General features: G+C 40.0%; 1 protein-coding gene across 3 annotated transcripts; it reads right to left on the reverse strand.

Annotated features, from left to right (window-relative positions):
* Positions 1-1,861: 1,861 nt before the first annotated feature.
* Positions 1,862-6,423, reverse strand: LOC147609659 (tropinone reductase homolog At1g07440-like). 3 transcript variants are annotated; one of them, XM_086787864.1, is made up of 5 exons: positions 6,162-6,423; positions 5,840-6,043; positions 5,000-5,219; positions 2,462-2,583; positions 1,862-2,370 (listed from the first exon to the last, which is right to left on the reverse strand). In XM_086787864.1, exons 1-5 carry the CDS (start codon positions 6,213-6,215, stop codon positions 2,134-2,136), a joined length of 837 nt encoding a protein of 278 aa, XP_086643990.1. In that variant the 5' UTR covers positions 6,216-6,423; the 3' UTR covers positions 1,862-2,133. The 3 variants fall into 3 exon arrangements, with proteins under 3 accessions (XP_086643990.1, XP_086643989.1, XP_086643988.1); XM_086787863.1 differs by having other exon boundaries at positions 2,477-2,583; positions 5,840-6,047; XM_086787862.1 differs by having other exon boundaries at positions 5,840-6,047.
* Positions 6,424-14,978: the final 8,555 nt, after the last annotated feature.

The following is a 14,978-nucleotide window of genomic DNA, read 5'->3' on the forward strand; positions in this document are numbered from 1 at the left end:
GAGGTTACACTACATAGACACGGAAGGCTATTTCTATCCTCTAGTGAGGGGTTGACTCACTTAGGAATCATGGCTCTTCGTATGAGATTACCTCCTTAATCTTGCATTAATCCATGGCAATTTGCCCATATCTCAGCTTTATGATCACTCCATTACGTGTCTCAGTGAATTATCACTATCCTCTTTCCCTCATATATAATCATTCTAGTTCCCCTCTTTCCTTTTCCTTCCATAAGCAAGAAAGCAATCTCTTCCCTCTTCCTTCCCTTCTTTGATCTTGCGCTCTCCTATTTTATCTCCCAAATTCCCCTCTTCTCTCTTCCTCTCTCTCCTATCTAATCTCCCTCCACTCTATTAAGCAAGCAATCAAGGTAATCTCCCCACACTCAAGCAAGCAAGAAATCAAGCTCTTTCAAGGAAGTAAGTTTCATTAAAAGCAATTAAGGTAATCTCCCCCACTTAAGAAATCAACCTCCATCAAGCAAGTATGTTTCATCAAAATCAAGCATAAGAGCAAGGTAAGTGTCTTTTTTAACCTAATTTTCTTTTCTTTCATGAAACCTTTTATTTGCTATTTGAAATTAAGCTTAAGGAAAAAGTAGAGTAGAGAACTCACTCACCTCCATAGGCTCCCTTCTCTTCCCCCTTATTCTCTCCTTAGCAAGAAAAATGTTGAAATAATGCCTTATTTTCATGCATGTAATGAAGGCACAAGTATGGGGAAAAGCAGTTGGGTTTGCATTTAATGTATTCTCTATGTATAGCTTTTGCATAAAGCTATATACATAGGCTATGTATAAAGCCTTTGCATAAATACAATGCATAAAGCCTTATGAGAATGCATAAGGGGATTCTATGGATCCATGCCTAGGCCTCTATGCATCTATGCATAGAGAATGCGTAAGAGGCATCTAATCCTATGCATTGCCTCTATGCATCTATGCATAAGAGGCCTCTCTATGCCTATGCATTGCTTCTATATGTGTCTATGCATAAAGCCTTATGCCATATAATGCTTAGAGAATATATAAGATGGCCTCTATGCATCTATACATTGCTTTATTGTAGTGCCTTGTTGACATACTTTGCATCCATGTTCCGGAACATCAAGCACAAGTCGTAGTGGTCAAAAAGGTATACATATGCTCTATGTTATTTTTGCACCCTTGGGTGCTTTGTTTCTCTTCTCCTATGCATTCTCTCAATGCATAAAGGGGCATGTATGCTTGTGCATTGCCTCTAATGCATATGGGCCTATGCATTATGCATATGGCTTGCATAGAGGCCTCTATGCCTATACATCAACTATATGTAGAAGAGGTATCTATGCATCTATGCATAAAGGCCTCTATGTATCTATCTATAGAAGACTCTTATGCATATATGCCTCTATGCATCTATGTGTAGAAGCCGCTTATGTGTAGAGGCCTTTGTGTCAATGTATTGCCTCTTATGTATTATAGATGCCCTTATGCATTAATGTCTATTGTGCGTAGAGGCCTCTATGCATCATTACCTCTTATGTATTTATGCATAGAATGCATAAGAGACCTCTATGCATCTTAAGCATTGCTTCTACGCATCTATGAAGAATGCATAAGAGAATTCCATGTTGTAGTGCCTTGTTGGCATACTTTACCTTGTTGTTTCTATGTAGGGGCCTTTTGTATGCCATATCCACACTCCGAGATATCATCAAGTCACAGTGGTCAAAAATGCATGCCTATGCTCTTTGTTATTTTGGCACCCTTGGGTGCTTTATCTCTTCTCAGGACTATACATTTTCTCTATGCATTGCCTCTTATGCATATGCATCTATGTATGCTTTGTTTATGGTTGAAGCTTTATCTATGTTCTTAATCTTTGTATGATTTTTTTTGAAGTTTCCATCTCCCAAAAACGGTTTCAGAAAAAGAGTCTAATCCAAAAACTGTAACTTGTAGAATTAAAGGTGTGAAGTTTAATTTTCGGAGTTCAAAGGTTCCAAAATTTGAGGAGGAGGAGGATGGCCTTGGAGGACCTTCACCCAAATGACGAACTAGGCATTGGTGGAGTCGAGAGAACATGTTGTTGCATACCGCCGCCGTCGTGGTGGTGGTGGTGGTGGTGGTGATTAATGGATGGCGTACTTGTTTAGCTGCTGGCCAAAGAGGCAGAGCGTCCTTTAGCGGCGGTTACAGTGGTGTCGTTGTTTCTAATTGGTCCAAAGGCAGGGCGCACCGTGGTGCCCCCGTCCACAACTAAAATCTGCCCAGTGCAGAAGGACGAGCAAGGTAGACAGAAGAAGGCCACCGCCGCAGCAGCCTCTTTTGGACTCCCTGGTCGGTCCATTGGTACGTCTTTCACAGTCTTTGGACGCCCCTCCAATACCTGCATCCATGAAATGAAAAAATAAATTTGTTCTTAATCCCACCGTATGTAATCTAGATGCTCCGCTCAAGCTCTTGTTCCATGGGGTAACCTTGCTTGGCTTCACCTGAGATGCATGCTCAGTCTCTATAACACCGGGAGCCACAGCATTCACAAGTATGCCATCCTTCACCCACTCCGCAGCCAAAACCCTCGTCAATTGGTTTGTGGCACCTGCATTTATTAGAATTACTTATTAGTAACTATAGTAAGCCATTTTAATCCTGCATTAAACTGTCAAAAGTCCTTTATAGTCAACAATGCTATTTTTGGGCACTCAAGGAAAATAGAATGGCCTATGGGTGTCAAAAGCTTTAACAAAGTAGGTGGCCATGAAATCTCATTCGATAGTTGTCATACATATCACATGAAATCTCTAAGCCATCTTGTGATGTCTTAAGAAATGTGAAGTGGTATCAATTGAAAATTTCTAAATTAAACTACAACCATTAGAAATGGTCCCAAATTATTACACCAATATGGTTAAATTTTTTTGAAGTCTTGTAATTGTTATGTGTAGAGAATTATATGTATGCAATGGCACACCAATATGGTTAAAAAAATTGAAGTCTTGTAATTGTTATGTATAGAGAATTATATGTATGCAATGGCGTGGCAGAACCTACTTCCATTAGCACACAGACTTGGAGGACGCTTTCAAAGCTTTGAATGACTCTATCAAGAATCTTTCAAGGTTTTGAACTTAGCCTGGGACTTATGCTTGGAGGTGTGCAATGTACAAAAATTACAACAAACTTGAAGCTGGTATGGTGATGTTCATAAAGTGAGCATGTGGATACTATTATGCTTCCAACTTATACATTTGGATGGATTTGTTTTCTTAAAGCTTTTAATCGAGAAGCTAGTGGTCAAATAGGCCATCATTTTATATATAGGCTAAGATTTCATAGATCGCCCTTAGTGATTGCTTGAACTCCTTGAAAGTATCTAGTGGGGGTTCTCAAAGTAGTAGCTATGCAAAAAGAAGCTCAAGGGCTCGCGGGGTTATAAAAACATCCCATGAAACCCCTTACTTTGCATGGGAGGTAATAATGAAGTGTTGCATCCTCTTCTCTTTAAACCTAGATGATTTCCTAGGATCGAAATAATGACCACAAGGACAAGCTTGTGGATTACAAGTGTCCATTTGTAAATAATTAGTCAGCTTATAATTCTTCATAGCTAGAAAATGATGACCTTGCATGTCACATCAAAGTGCTTATAAAAAGTTTGTACTGTACCACACACATGTTTTTCTTTAACCCAACTACCTTCCAAAGAAAATTTCAATTTGAAAGTGCTTATAAAAGTTTGTATTGTACCATACACATGTTTTTCTGTAAACCAACTATCTTCCAAAGAACATAATAAGAGGCGAACGCTTGGTATGTAATATGCCAATAACTTTAGTTTAATTTATTTGATTCACTACATGATTTTGAAGGGCAATCAATTTTTATGGAAGTGAGCTCAAATCTTGTAGCTGCAATTTTAATTAGAAGCGTATTCAATGCCTAAGTGTTTATGAGAAAGTGACATGTTTGGCCAACATCTAGCATCATGTTACCTATAACAAAACCTCATAATGTTTTGCTATGTTTTACCCCCTTGAGTCTTCAAACTTTAAGAAGTGGTATGCCAATGTTAATGAAAAAAGGACAACATGTGTTGGGCCAAAGTGAAGATATGCATGCATGTACCCAATGTCATAAGAATATAGAATCTATGAATATAGTATACATTGGAGAACTACAAAATAGTTCTACTAGATCCTTTTTTCTATTATATAAGTGTGTGTGTGTGTGTGTGTGTGAGAGAGAGAGAGAGAGAGAGAGAGAGAGAGAGAGTTTCAATTTGAGAGAGTGTGCCTGAAGAAGAATAGAAAATGTGTGGTATACATGCTACAAGAAGGGAATATAGAATATAGAATCTATTATGTTTTAGTGAATGCAATATACATTGGAGAGCTGAAAAATAGTTCTACTATATTTCACAATGCTACTCTATTCATGCTTTTGCATTAATAAATTTCAATGCATGCTAGCCCATACATTAATATTAATGTAGACCTTTAAGAAAAGGTTTGCATTAATGCCTTATAACCTTTATCAACCCTCATGCATGCCCCCCTCGTGCATGTTTGCCAAGCTCATAGGGAGAGGACGAACTCCCTGACAGAGAGAGACACTAGATGGTGAACTACATGGTTTGTTGAGCTTAGAGCGAGAGTGCTTGAGAGAGAGGTCAGAGAGAGAGGGGGGGGGAGCGACAGGAGAATATGCGAGCGTGTTGAGAGAAACAACAGAGATGGAGCTGTCAATTTTTTTAAAGAGACGATCAACTTAGTAATAAAAAGAAATAAATCACCCAAATGTCGAGAAGACATGCTAAATTTCCCATCATAATCATGGCCAAATCTCCCAAATATTAATCTAATTCAAGGGCTAAAACCTTAATCTAAAGGCATATTCCATAGAAATTAATCTAAAGGCATATTTCATAGAAATTAATTTTAAAGAAAGGCATTGGGGTCCTATTAGATCCTTTTTTCAATTATATATGAAGTGATAAGAATAGAAAATTTGTGTACCTTTGCACATTGCATACACGCTACAAGGGAAAGCGGGGGTTGTGATCCCGAGAATAGAGCTGACAAAAATGATTCTTCCTTGCCCAGAAGCTTTGAGCAAAGGGTGAACCAATTGAGCAAAATGGTAAGCTGCTTCCAAGTTTGAAGACATGGTGGATGCAAAATCTTCCTCAGTGACCTCTATGGCTGGTTTGACCTCAATAACACCCACATTATTAACCTACATAAACAAAAAAAGGTTAGAAGTGTCAATGCTAGAACAAAATGCTTCCAAATTAAAGAAAATAACAAATTCTTTGGCATGCATATGATGGTTAAAGTGTTTTTGTCTTGTGGTAAAGGAAGGAAATAGGTGATTAGTGGAATATATTTCTCACTTGTAGAAATTGAGTAAGGGAGAGACTCCTCTTTTTTTTTTTGAATTTACAAGATTTCAAGCCGATTTTATACAATTTATGATGATTAATGTCCTCAAACAAGAGAAGATTTCAATGACGTCAAAGACAATGTGACACACTCCCTAGCTCGGTGTGTCTTCCATTGTGAGTACCTTGTTCACCCAAATCTATGTGTAAACAACACCTAGTAGTAAGAGTAACCAAGTGACTAAAGCAATGCTCATATAACCCGGTTTATAGTGTAGTTTTAGTAGTTGAAATTTAAGAGATGAAATTTGTATATTTTAGTTATAAATCGCGGTATTTGTAAGAGTTCTTGAGATTTTGAAGTTTAAATCCCGGTTAAGGCTAAGCATTGCCTTTGATTTTTAGGGTTGAGAAAAGAACATTTTATTTTATTAAAAAAGTTTGTTAGGACGACGAAAGATTAAGGCAGGCTTACGAAGATATCAAGCTTGCCTCCCAAATGCCGCGAGACGTCCCGTATCATCTGAATTCTTCCGGGGCGAGAGTTTGCATCGCAAACCGAGCCTTTCACGTCCAAGCCAGCGTCTTGCCACTGCTTCAGGCATTCTTCTAAATGGGACCCCACACGTGAGCACGTGAACACAGAGGCTCCAAAGTTAGCAAGCTCCTCTACAATGGCCTTCCTGCCAGAAGAATACCATCTTCATTAACCAACCCTAGTGTCCCTTTAATCATATATATATATATATATAGTAGAGCAATAATTCGGCCTCTACAACATTATAGATCGATCTTACCCTATGCCTCGAGATCCGCAAGTGACAAGCGCCGTGTGGCCCTTCAAACTCCATCGAGCTGAGAACGTCGACGCATTCTGGCTATCCATATATCATCAATGATTTAATAATGTAGGATAACAAACTGTAGCTCTATTAAGCCTTGGCCGAACGTTGATCATTTCTAATAAGAAACTTCCATGCAACGCACGAGCGCTGCATGCAGACTTTCTGTGACACGACGCCGGTAAATGGGTGGGTGATGGGGAGTTGGAACCGTTGGAAATACCCACGGACCCAACAACTTCTTCACAAATATCAACCTAAGTTCTTATATCCTATACGAGTGGCTTGGAGTTGGAACCGTTGGAAATACCAACGGACCCAACAACTTCTTCACAAATATCAACTGTCTTATATCTTATACGAGTGGGTTCCATATCTTATACGAGTGGCTTGGAACCCATGCATGGATGAATGTGTGTTACCCCACACATGTGCACACACTCTCTCTCTCTCTCTTTATCTCGTTGACTTTGTTTTGTTTTGAACAAGGAAAAATCTCGCTGACTTTGTTTTGTTTTCAACAAGGAAAAATACAAAGAGTAGAATTAATTCTTTTAAAAGATTTTTGTTTAAAATGGAAAATTTTTAAAAGAGCCTTTTTTTAATGAGGAAAACTAGGAGGAGAAGTGAGACAGAGAAAGAGAGAGAAGCAACTTATCAATGGTGGTAGGTGTGTGTGTACATACATACATACATACATACATATATGTATATATGTATATATATATATATATATATATATAGAGAGAGAGAGAGAGAGAGAGAGAGATGAAACCTATCAATGGTGGTTACTACATGTGTGTACATACATATATACATACATGCATATATATGTGTATACATACATACATACATACATACATACATACATACATACATACATACATATATATATATATATATGTGTGTGTGTGTGTGTGTGTGTGTGTGTGTGTGTGTGTATACATACATACATACATGCATGTATACATACATACATACATACATATATGTATATATGTATGTATGTATGTATGTATGTAGGTATGTATACATACATAAATACATACATACATACACACACACACACACACACATAAAGAGAGAGAGAGAGAGAGAGAGAGAGAGAGATCCTTTTATAGAAAAAGAAAAAAAGAGTGTGTATACACACTCTTACTCTCTTGTTAATTTTGTTTTTTGTTGTAAATTATCTTGGGCACGAGTGAAAGAAGAGTTGAACATTTTACTTTTATTGGTGCTTATTCCAAATTCAAGCAAGGTGAACTACAAGGTGCTTAAGACAATTACTAAGATTCCTTGCTTAAATTAATCTATTCTTTATAAAATATTTTTCTATAAAATGTAATCTATTATTTTATTAAATTATATTTGACTATATTAAATAAAATTATATAAAATAGAGAAAAGTAAGAAATATAATATTTAAAAATGTGAGAAAGAAAAAAAAAGACTAAATGATATAATTAATATTAAAAATATTTGTTTTTGTGACATAGTTAATGAAATGGATCTAGACTAAAGATCAAGAAATCAACACATAAAGTCCAAATCTAGCATCCATTTGATGGGTAACAAAACATACATGAAACATACATGAGATTATGATGAAAATAGAAGAAATCCATATGCTCATGCAGCAAAGGAGGTATGTGCATAAGGCCTAAGTGATTTAACCTCTCACCACATGAGGATGGCTATCAAGCTTACCATGAGCCCTAGACCATGAAAGGCCATCTCCAAGAAAGGATCCAAGAGTACATGTAGATGTCCAAGATATGAATAACTAAAAGATCCCTACAATGATCCCAAGGCCCTATTTATAGTAGCCTTACCCATGGCCCATTATTCACATGTTTTGGACCTTAGCGTATGCTTCATTACAAGCCATCCCTTCCCAAAGATTTTGTCCTCAAAATCATACAAGATATCTAACATTCAACATAGCCTCAAATAAAATCAATGGGAAGTGGTGAAGGCCCCAAATATGCTCTCCAAATGTAAGGAAGTCCATAAGTATTCATGTCCAATGCATATGTGTGGGGTTGTTAGGCAGCCCTTGTTGTAGATGGAATCCTTTGAAAAATTCTTCATGAAAACTCCATGAAATAGGCTGCAAATGATGCTTACACTTTAGCCAAACATGTCCCGCATCATATTGTTCCATTGTGATGACCATTGAAACTTTTTGGAGTAGAGCACCGACCCCAACAATGGACCTCACTAAAACTGTTCAGAAACTATAGCATGCATATAATCTCAAGTATTGTCCATTTTTTCCATAAAAATCATGCCATTTGGTCAAGCAACACCTTCCTCAAGTAGGCCATGTTGCACATACTCCAAAGATTGCCAAGTAGCCTTATCCATGGGAAATTGCTTCCACTTAACAACAAGGAATTCTTCAATGTTCCTATTCCTCAACTCCCTTATCCTCTTGTCCACAATCCTTTCCAGCTCATATGTGATCTCTCCTTCTTTATCCATGGGTGGTAGTTCTTCAATCTCTTGTGGAAGAGTGCCCACAAACCTCTTAATGTTGGACACATGAAACACATTATGTTGGACACATAAAACACATTATGAATTCCTGTAGAAGAAGGCAAATCAAGCTTGTAAGCCAAGTCATCCACGTTCTTGACTACCATGTATAGACCATAGTATCTATGAGCCAATTCAAGATTTTAAGATCCTTTGAGGATGTTATGAAGGCTCTTAGGAAGCTTTAGTAGCACATAGTATCTATGAGCCAATTTTAGATTGGAAGATCATTTGAGGATGTTCTCAGGATGTTATGACGGATCTTGACAACCATAGTATCTATGAGCCAATTTTGGATTGGAAGATCCTTCTTCAGTAACACATAGTCACCTTCTTTAAACTCCATCTTTCGCCTATGCTCATCTGCATTTGCCTTCCTCATGAAAGGAAATAAATGGCAATGCACTTAATACCTATAAAGAGCCTCAAAAGTTGACATCAAAAAGTTTCTCAAGTGCACTTTTCATTTGCCCATCTGTTTGAGGGTGATAGGCTGTAGATGGAGTGATTTGGGTACCCATGGTCCTCCAAAAGGTACCCATGAACTTGGTATCCCTATCACAAACTATGTTAAGTGGCAAACCATGTATCTTAAATACATGTTCCATGAATTGTTTGTTGGCAATGTGAGAGGCCCCATAATTGATCTTTGAAGAGATGAAATGGGCTGATTTGGTGAGTCTATCCACCACCACAAATATTTGATCCCATACATGCTTTGTCCTTGGTAGACCCGTAATGAAGTCCATAGAAATGTAAGTCCATTTCCCATCCGAAATAGGCAAAGGATAAAGCAATCCACTTGGAAGCTGATGTGACTATCCTTATTCTTTTGGGGCAAGACACACATTCCAACACAAACTTCTCGACATCTCTCCACATGCCTTTCCAATAGAAGCTCTTGCTCACTTTGTCAAACGTTTTAAGCACACAAAGATGGCCCAGAAGTGGTGAAGAATGCATCTCATAAATCACCTTGGGAATGCAGGGATGAGGTAGGAACCAAGTACACTTTATCCTTGTGCCATAGGAGACCATTACGAAGCTTGTAATGAAGAAATTGTCCATCATCTCCTTGATGTAGTTTCCTATAAATATGGGCAGCACCTTCATTGATAAGATATTCCTCTTGAATCCCTTTGATCCCATTCACTATACACTTACATAATTGAGATCATAGTACAAGCCCACATTCTTGACAATGCATCTGCAACTATATTGTCATTCCTAGGTGTGTAGGATATCTCAAAATCATATCCTTGAAGGGTAGCCAACCATCTCTTTTGTTTGGGAGAAAGATTGGGTTGTGAGAGGAAAAATTTCAGAACCCTATGATCACTTCTCACCTTGAAATGTGCACCATAAAGATAGTGGTGCCATTTCTTGATTGCATGAAGTATAGCCAACATTTCTTGCTCATAAACATGCCATCTCCTTCTCAAAAAGCTTTCTAATATTGAATGCAATGACACCATGCTCTTGGTATAAAACTTCCCCAAGCCCTTTTCCACTTGCATCCGCTCTCACATAAAATGTCTTTGAGAAATCAGGGCAAACAAGAATAGGAGCCAATGAGAGCAAGGTTTTGAGTTCACCGAAACTCTTGTCGACAATAGCATCCCAAAAGAAAGCTTCCCTTGTTGTGAGTAGATTGGTAACAGGTGCCGATAAATGCAAAGTTCTCCATAAATCTTCTATAGAAAGAAGACAATCCCAAAAATCCTCTAAATTGAGTTGTATTGCTAGGGATTGGGCGCTTTCTTTGGATCAGACCTAATGCCCTTCTCTCCCACTAAGTGTTCAAGATACTCTACTTCATTGACCACCATGAATGCACATTCTCTCCTTTGTATAAATTTTGTGCTTCCTCATCATCTCAAACACTTGTTTCACATGAGACAAATGCTTTTCCTTGCTCTTGCTATAAATCAAGATATTGTCAACAAAGAACACTAGAACAACCTTGAATAGAAAGGGGACCAATATCCTATTCATCAAATCTTGGAAAGTGGCCGGGAAATTTGTAAGGCCAAAGGGCATAACCATAAAGTGAAACAATCCCCTTTCGGTCCTAAATGCCATCTTCTCCTCATCACCCTTCTTCATTCATATTTGATGGTAACCCGATCTTAAATCAATCTTAGAGAATAACTTTACACCTTTGAGCTCATCAAGGAGATCATCAATATGGGGCATTGGGTACCTATTCTTGATAGTGACTTTGTTCAAGTCACGGTAATCAATGCACATACGAAAGGACCCATCCTTCTTCTTCACTAATAGAATGGGTGATGCAAATGGATATTGTGAGGGTTGGATAAGACCCATGATACACAATTCTTGTACTTGCTTTGCCACTTCCTCTCTTTCCACCTTAGACAAATAGTAAGGAGGCTTGTTCACCAACTTTCCACTTGGTTCAAGTATAATAGCATGGTCAATCTCGCTCTTGGGTGGCAAACTCTTTGGCACTTGAAAAATGTCCTCATACTCATTAGGGGAAGGTTGAGGTCTATAGGGGCCCTTTAAGCTGCCATATTATGATTTTAATGACTTTTTGTTATAATGTTAAGTTTCTTTGACTTTAGATACCTTCTTATTCTTCAAATGGCTAGAAGTTTGAATTTCAAAGTTTTTCGCCAAAATTGAATTTAAAATTGAGTGGGCAAAACCATATCATGTGACATATCTATGGAAAGAGCTCAGTGAGTAGATTCTGGATCTCTAATCTCCGACAAATTTTGAGCTCGTATGTAGAAGTTATGGATGTCCAAAATTTCAAAAACTTTCCCCCCCCACTTTTTGGGAATGAAAAGTACAAAAAGGCATCTTCTAGAGAATCTTTTGACCACCTTTAATCACCCAACATTTTTGTATACATGGCATCACATGATTGGCCCTTTTCCTTAATAACCTTGTAATCACATGGTATCTTAAAGGGCCCCTATAGACCTCAACCTTCCCCTAATGCTTTGAGAAGAGTCACTATATCTTTGTCCATTTGCTCTATGTTCTATCCAATACCATCCATCCCTTCTTGAACAACATGTAACACATAGATAGTGCCAAGAGTCTTGAGTTCCTTCCTAAGCCGCTTTGGAGTGATTAAAGAGAGCCCTTTTGATGAATTTCCAGCCAATACCACTTGATGTCCATTATGTGAAAAGCTCATAACACCTTGTTGAAGGTTCATATTCAACAAGAGAAGCTAACCAATCACACCCCATAATCACATCAATGGGACCCATGTCCAAGACCACCAAATCACCTTCCCAAGTGTATGAAGAAGACAATGTCACTGGTGTAGAAGGGCTAACCAATATAGCTTTCTCATTTTTTCCATTTGCACTTTCACTTGGAAGGTTATGGGTAACTCCGTTGGAGATAGTTTGAGAGAGTTGATGGATTTAGAGTTGATGAAGCTATGTGTACTCCCAGTGTCACGTAGGCTGTAACGCCTGTGAACGACGGTAGACCGGATGGCCATGTCCGGGGTTCAGTGGGAGAGGATGCCCATGCGGAGTCATGGGCGGCTAGGCTAGTGTGGACGACAGGCCACACACTATATAGCCTAGGGGATGAGGGGCAATCCTCATTCTTCCTCTCTGGCTGGGTAGTGAGCTAGAAGCCGTCCCCTCTCGTGGTAACGCCCGTAGTGGCGTTACGGGAATGTAACACTGGTATCAGAGCATGGTTCGATGGGGTCGTCAGGGTCCGCGCGCGTGACCGGAGGACCGGAGCCACTCAATGGTTTTCAACCATTCATCTCCTCATCCTTATCTCCAATGGAGGGTGTGGAGGGAGGCGGCCAAGAAGAATGGAAGGAAAGAACTCTCACTCTCTCTCTCTCTCCCCCCGCCGTCACACACAGCAAGCAGCATCGCAGGTAAGCAAAAAGAATTTTCGTTTTGTTTTTTCTCTCTGCATTGAAATTGTAATTCGTTTGGTAGGAGAGAAATCGCCTATCTGTATACTGTGTGTGGGGGAGGGGGCGGGGGGAGGCGAAGGCAACGTTTGGTGTGGGGGGGGCCGAAAACCAGACCCACAGCGAAGAGCCTATGGCGACTTATTGCCTCGTTTGAAGGGGGGGCGAAGAGAAGCCTGGGGCGGCCAGCCCAGTGGGCGGCCAGGCCAACCAGGCGCAACAGACTCCTTCTGCACCGTCGAAGATTGTGGCTCGTCGAGCAGAGAAGGGAACCCTGAACTGGAGGTCTGGAAAGCTCTGCAGGCAGATGCGCAAGCCTGCGCGCTGGCCTCCGCTACCTTCGCCAAACCAGCCCAAATGGCCAAGCCTTACCCGGCCAGCCAGGCCGACCCAGGCGGCCAGCCCAGCGGGGGCAGCCATGCCAGCGGGCGGCCAGGCGGGCGGCCAGCCAAGCCGCGACGGCCAGAATAGGGCCTGTTGTGAACACTCTCCACGGGCGGGCGGCCACGTCCGAAGTGACGAAGGCCGGCCCGGCCCGTTATTTATTTATTTTTTTAAAAAAAGCACAAAACAATGGTACACCTTACGAAACAAACCCAACACGGTCGCCCTGCCGTGTGGCCGTAGTGCCCGTTTTCCACAAAAGAGACCCACCGCACATGGCCGTAGCGCCGCGTGCTAAGAGAGAGACAAATCCCACGGCCGTAGTGCCGAGTCCTTTGAGAGAGAGTCGTTCTATGGCCGTTGTGCCTAGTGAACACGTCTATGGCCGTAACGCCTCGAAAGTAGCACATGTGCTGATCACACATTTGGTTCAGAGAGACTAAATTTAAGCTGAGCATAGACTTAGTATTGACCATCAAAGTCACGTAGTTTGGCTATAGTGTAAATCTAAAACTGCGGTGTGTTTTACTTGGGCTAAGAGGACCGGCAATGGCGTCAGTTGTGCCCAAATTAGACGAAGTGCTTATCACGAGAAATCAAGGTAAGCCTAATTGAGCCATAGTGCTCATAACACTTCACAATCTTTTAATAGTTGCTAGAAGATTGTGATAAACTTTGGCAAATGAGAACCATGTACAAGCGTAGTCTTGATGTGGTTATGCCTTGTGTCCAAACAAGTTGCTTACTATTTGTAGCAACAAGAGAGCCTTGGCCCGTAGAGGCAAGCTGGCCCTTGTTGGTAGTAACAAAATAGTGTCACTACTTGGGCCTAGAGAGTAGTGACTAGTTTGATTTAGTCACGTAGATTGCCTTGTAAAAGTAATCCCTAAGGTGTGTATTACTTGGGATAAAGGGGCTAGCAGTGCTGCTAGCAGTACTCAATTGAATGGTTTATCTAGGAGTACTAATCTGAAGGATTAGCATACGCCTAGATAATAATAGCAGATTTAGGATTGATTTGTAGAAATCAAAGGTAAATCTGAAGGGGTATAGTCTTGAGATGTAATGCTCAATGCCCTTATAGAAGTTTATCGAAGAGAACTGTTCTTAAACTTACTAGCATGGTTTTCTCTTCTTTTTATTGCCATGCGTCGACATTCCACTGCTCGAGAGTTTGTGGTGATCTTTCGAGGGGGGAAAGAGGCTTTTTATATGTCACATCAATTGGTTTGGTGGTAATTTGATGGTATGGGACATCAAATTCTCACGGAATCGATTGTAGTCTTGGTGGAATGGGACGCCAAGGCTTGTGCATGTAACTTGACTCTTTGGCAGGTCTGCATGTACACTTGTCTGTAGTGATAAAGTATGCAAGATAAAATTTAAACTTTGAAAATTACCAAATATAGCCATAAGTTGGGATAAAACCCAGTTACAGAGTTCGGAGAAGCTCTAGGTAGCAAGACCATGATGGTGTACTAGTGCTAACAGAGTGATTTAGTTTCGGAGTGATCTAAATCTAGAGGTTAGTAGTAAGACTAGTTTGGTTGGACAGTTTCATGCATGGGGGATGCCCTATAGCATTTTGCAAGCGTAGTCTTGCCTATGTTCAACATAAGTGTGCGATTGTGAGCACATTTTAGTTGCTACCATATGAATTTGGGAAATATATTACTTTCCTACATAAGCAATTGTAATATTGCATGACAGGCTATTTTGCTGTTCATGTGCGTGTAAACCCTATAAGTCGTATGACCCCTGGGGAATGAGTGGAGCATTTCTAGGATTTAATAAGGTTTTACATGGCAATAGTGAGTAGTATCTCACTCCAGATGAGCCTGGTTGTTGTTAGTATCGGATCCGACATATGTAGTGTACATAAACTCGGGCTGAGTTAGGATAGGAGGCTAAGCCGGAGAGCTTAG

The sequence above is a fragment of the Cibotium barometz genome, chromosome 51 (genome assembly GCF_041138505.1).
Source record: "Cibotium barometz isolate CiBa-2024 chromosome 51, ASM4113850v1, whole genome shotgun sequence".
In the NCBI taxonomy this organism is placed as follows: Eukaryota; Viridiplantae; Streptophyta; class Polypodiopsida; order Cyatheales; family Cibotiaceae; genus Cibotium; species Cibotium barometz.

Excerpts from the sequence above, each read along its gene's own strand:
- LOC147609659 (XM_086787862.1), bottom strand. The coding sequence starts at position 6,250 with ATGGATAGCCAGAATGCGTCGACGTTCTCAGCTCGATGGAGTTTGAAG. Across the intron at positions 6,048-6,161 it reads TGCGGATCTCGAGGCATAGG|GAAGGCCATTGTAGAGGAGC; the intron begins GTAAGATCGATC and ends TTCTTCTGGCAG. Across the intron at positions 5,220-5,839 it reads GAGGCAAGCTTGATATCTTC|GTTAATAATGTGGGTGTTAT; the intron begins GTAAGCCTGCCT and ends TTGTTTATGTAG.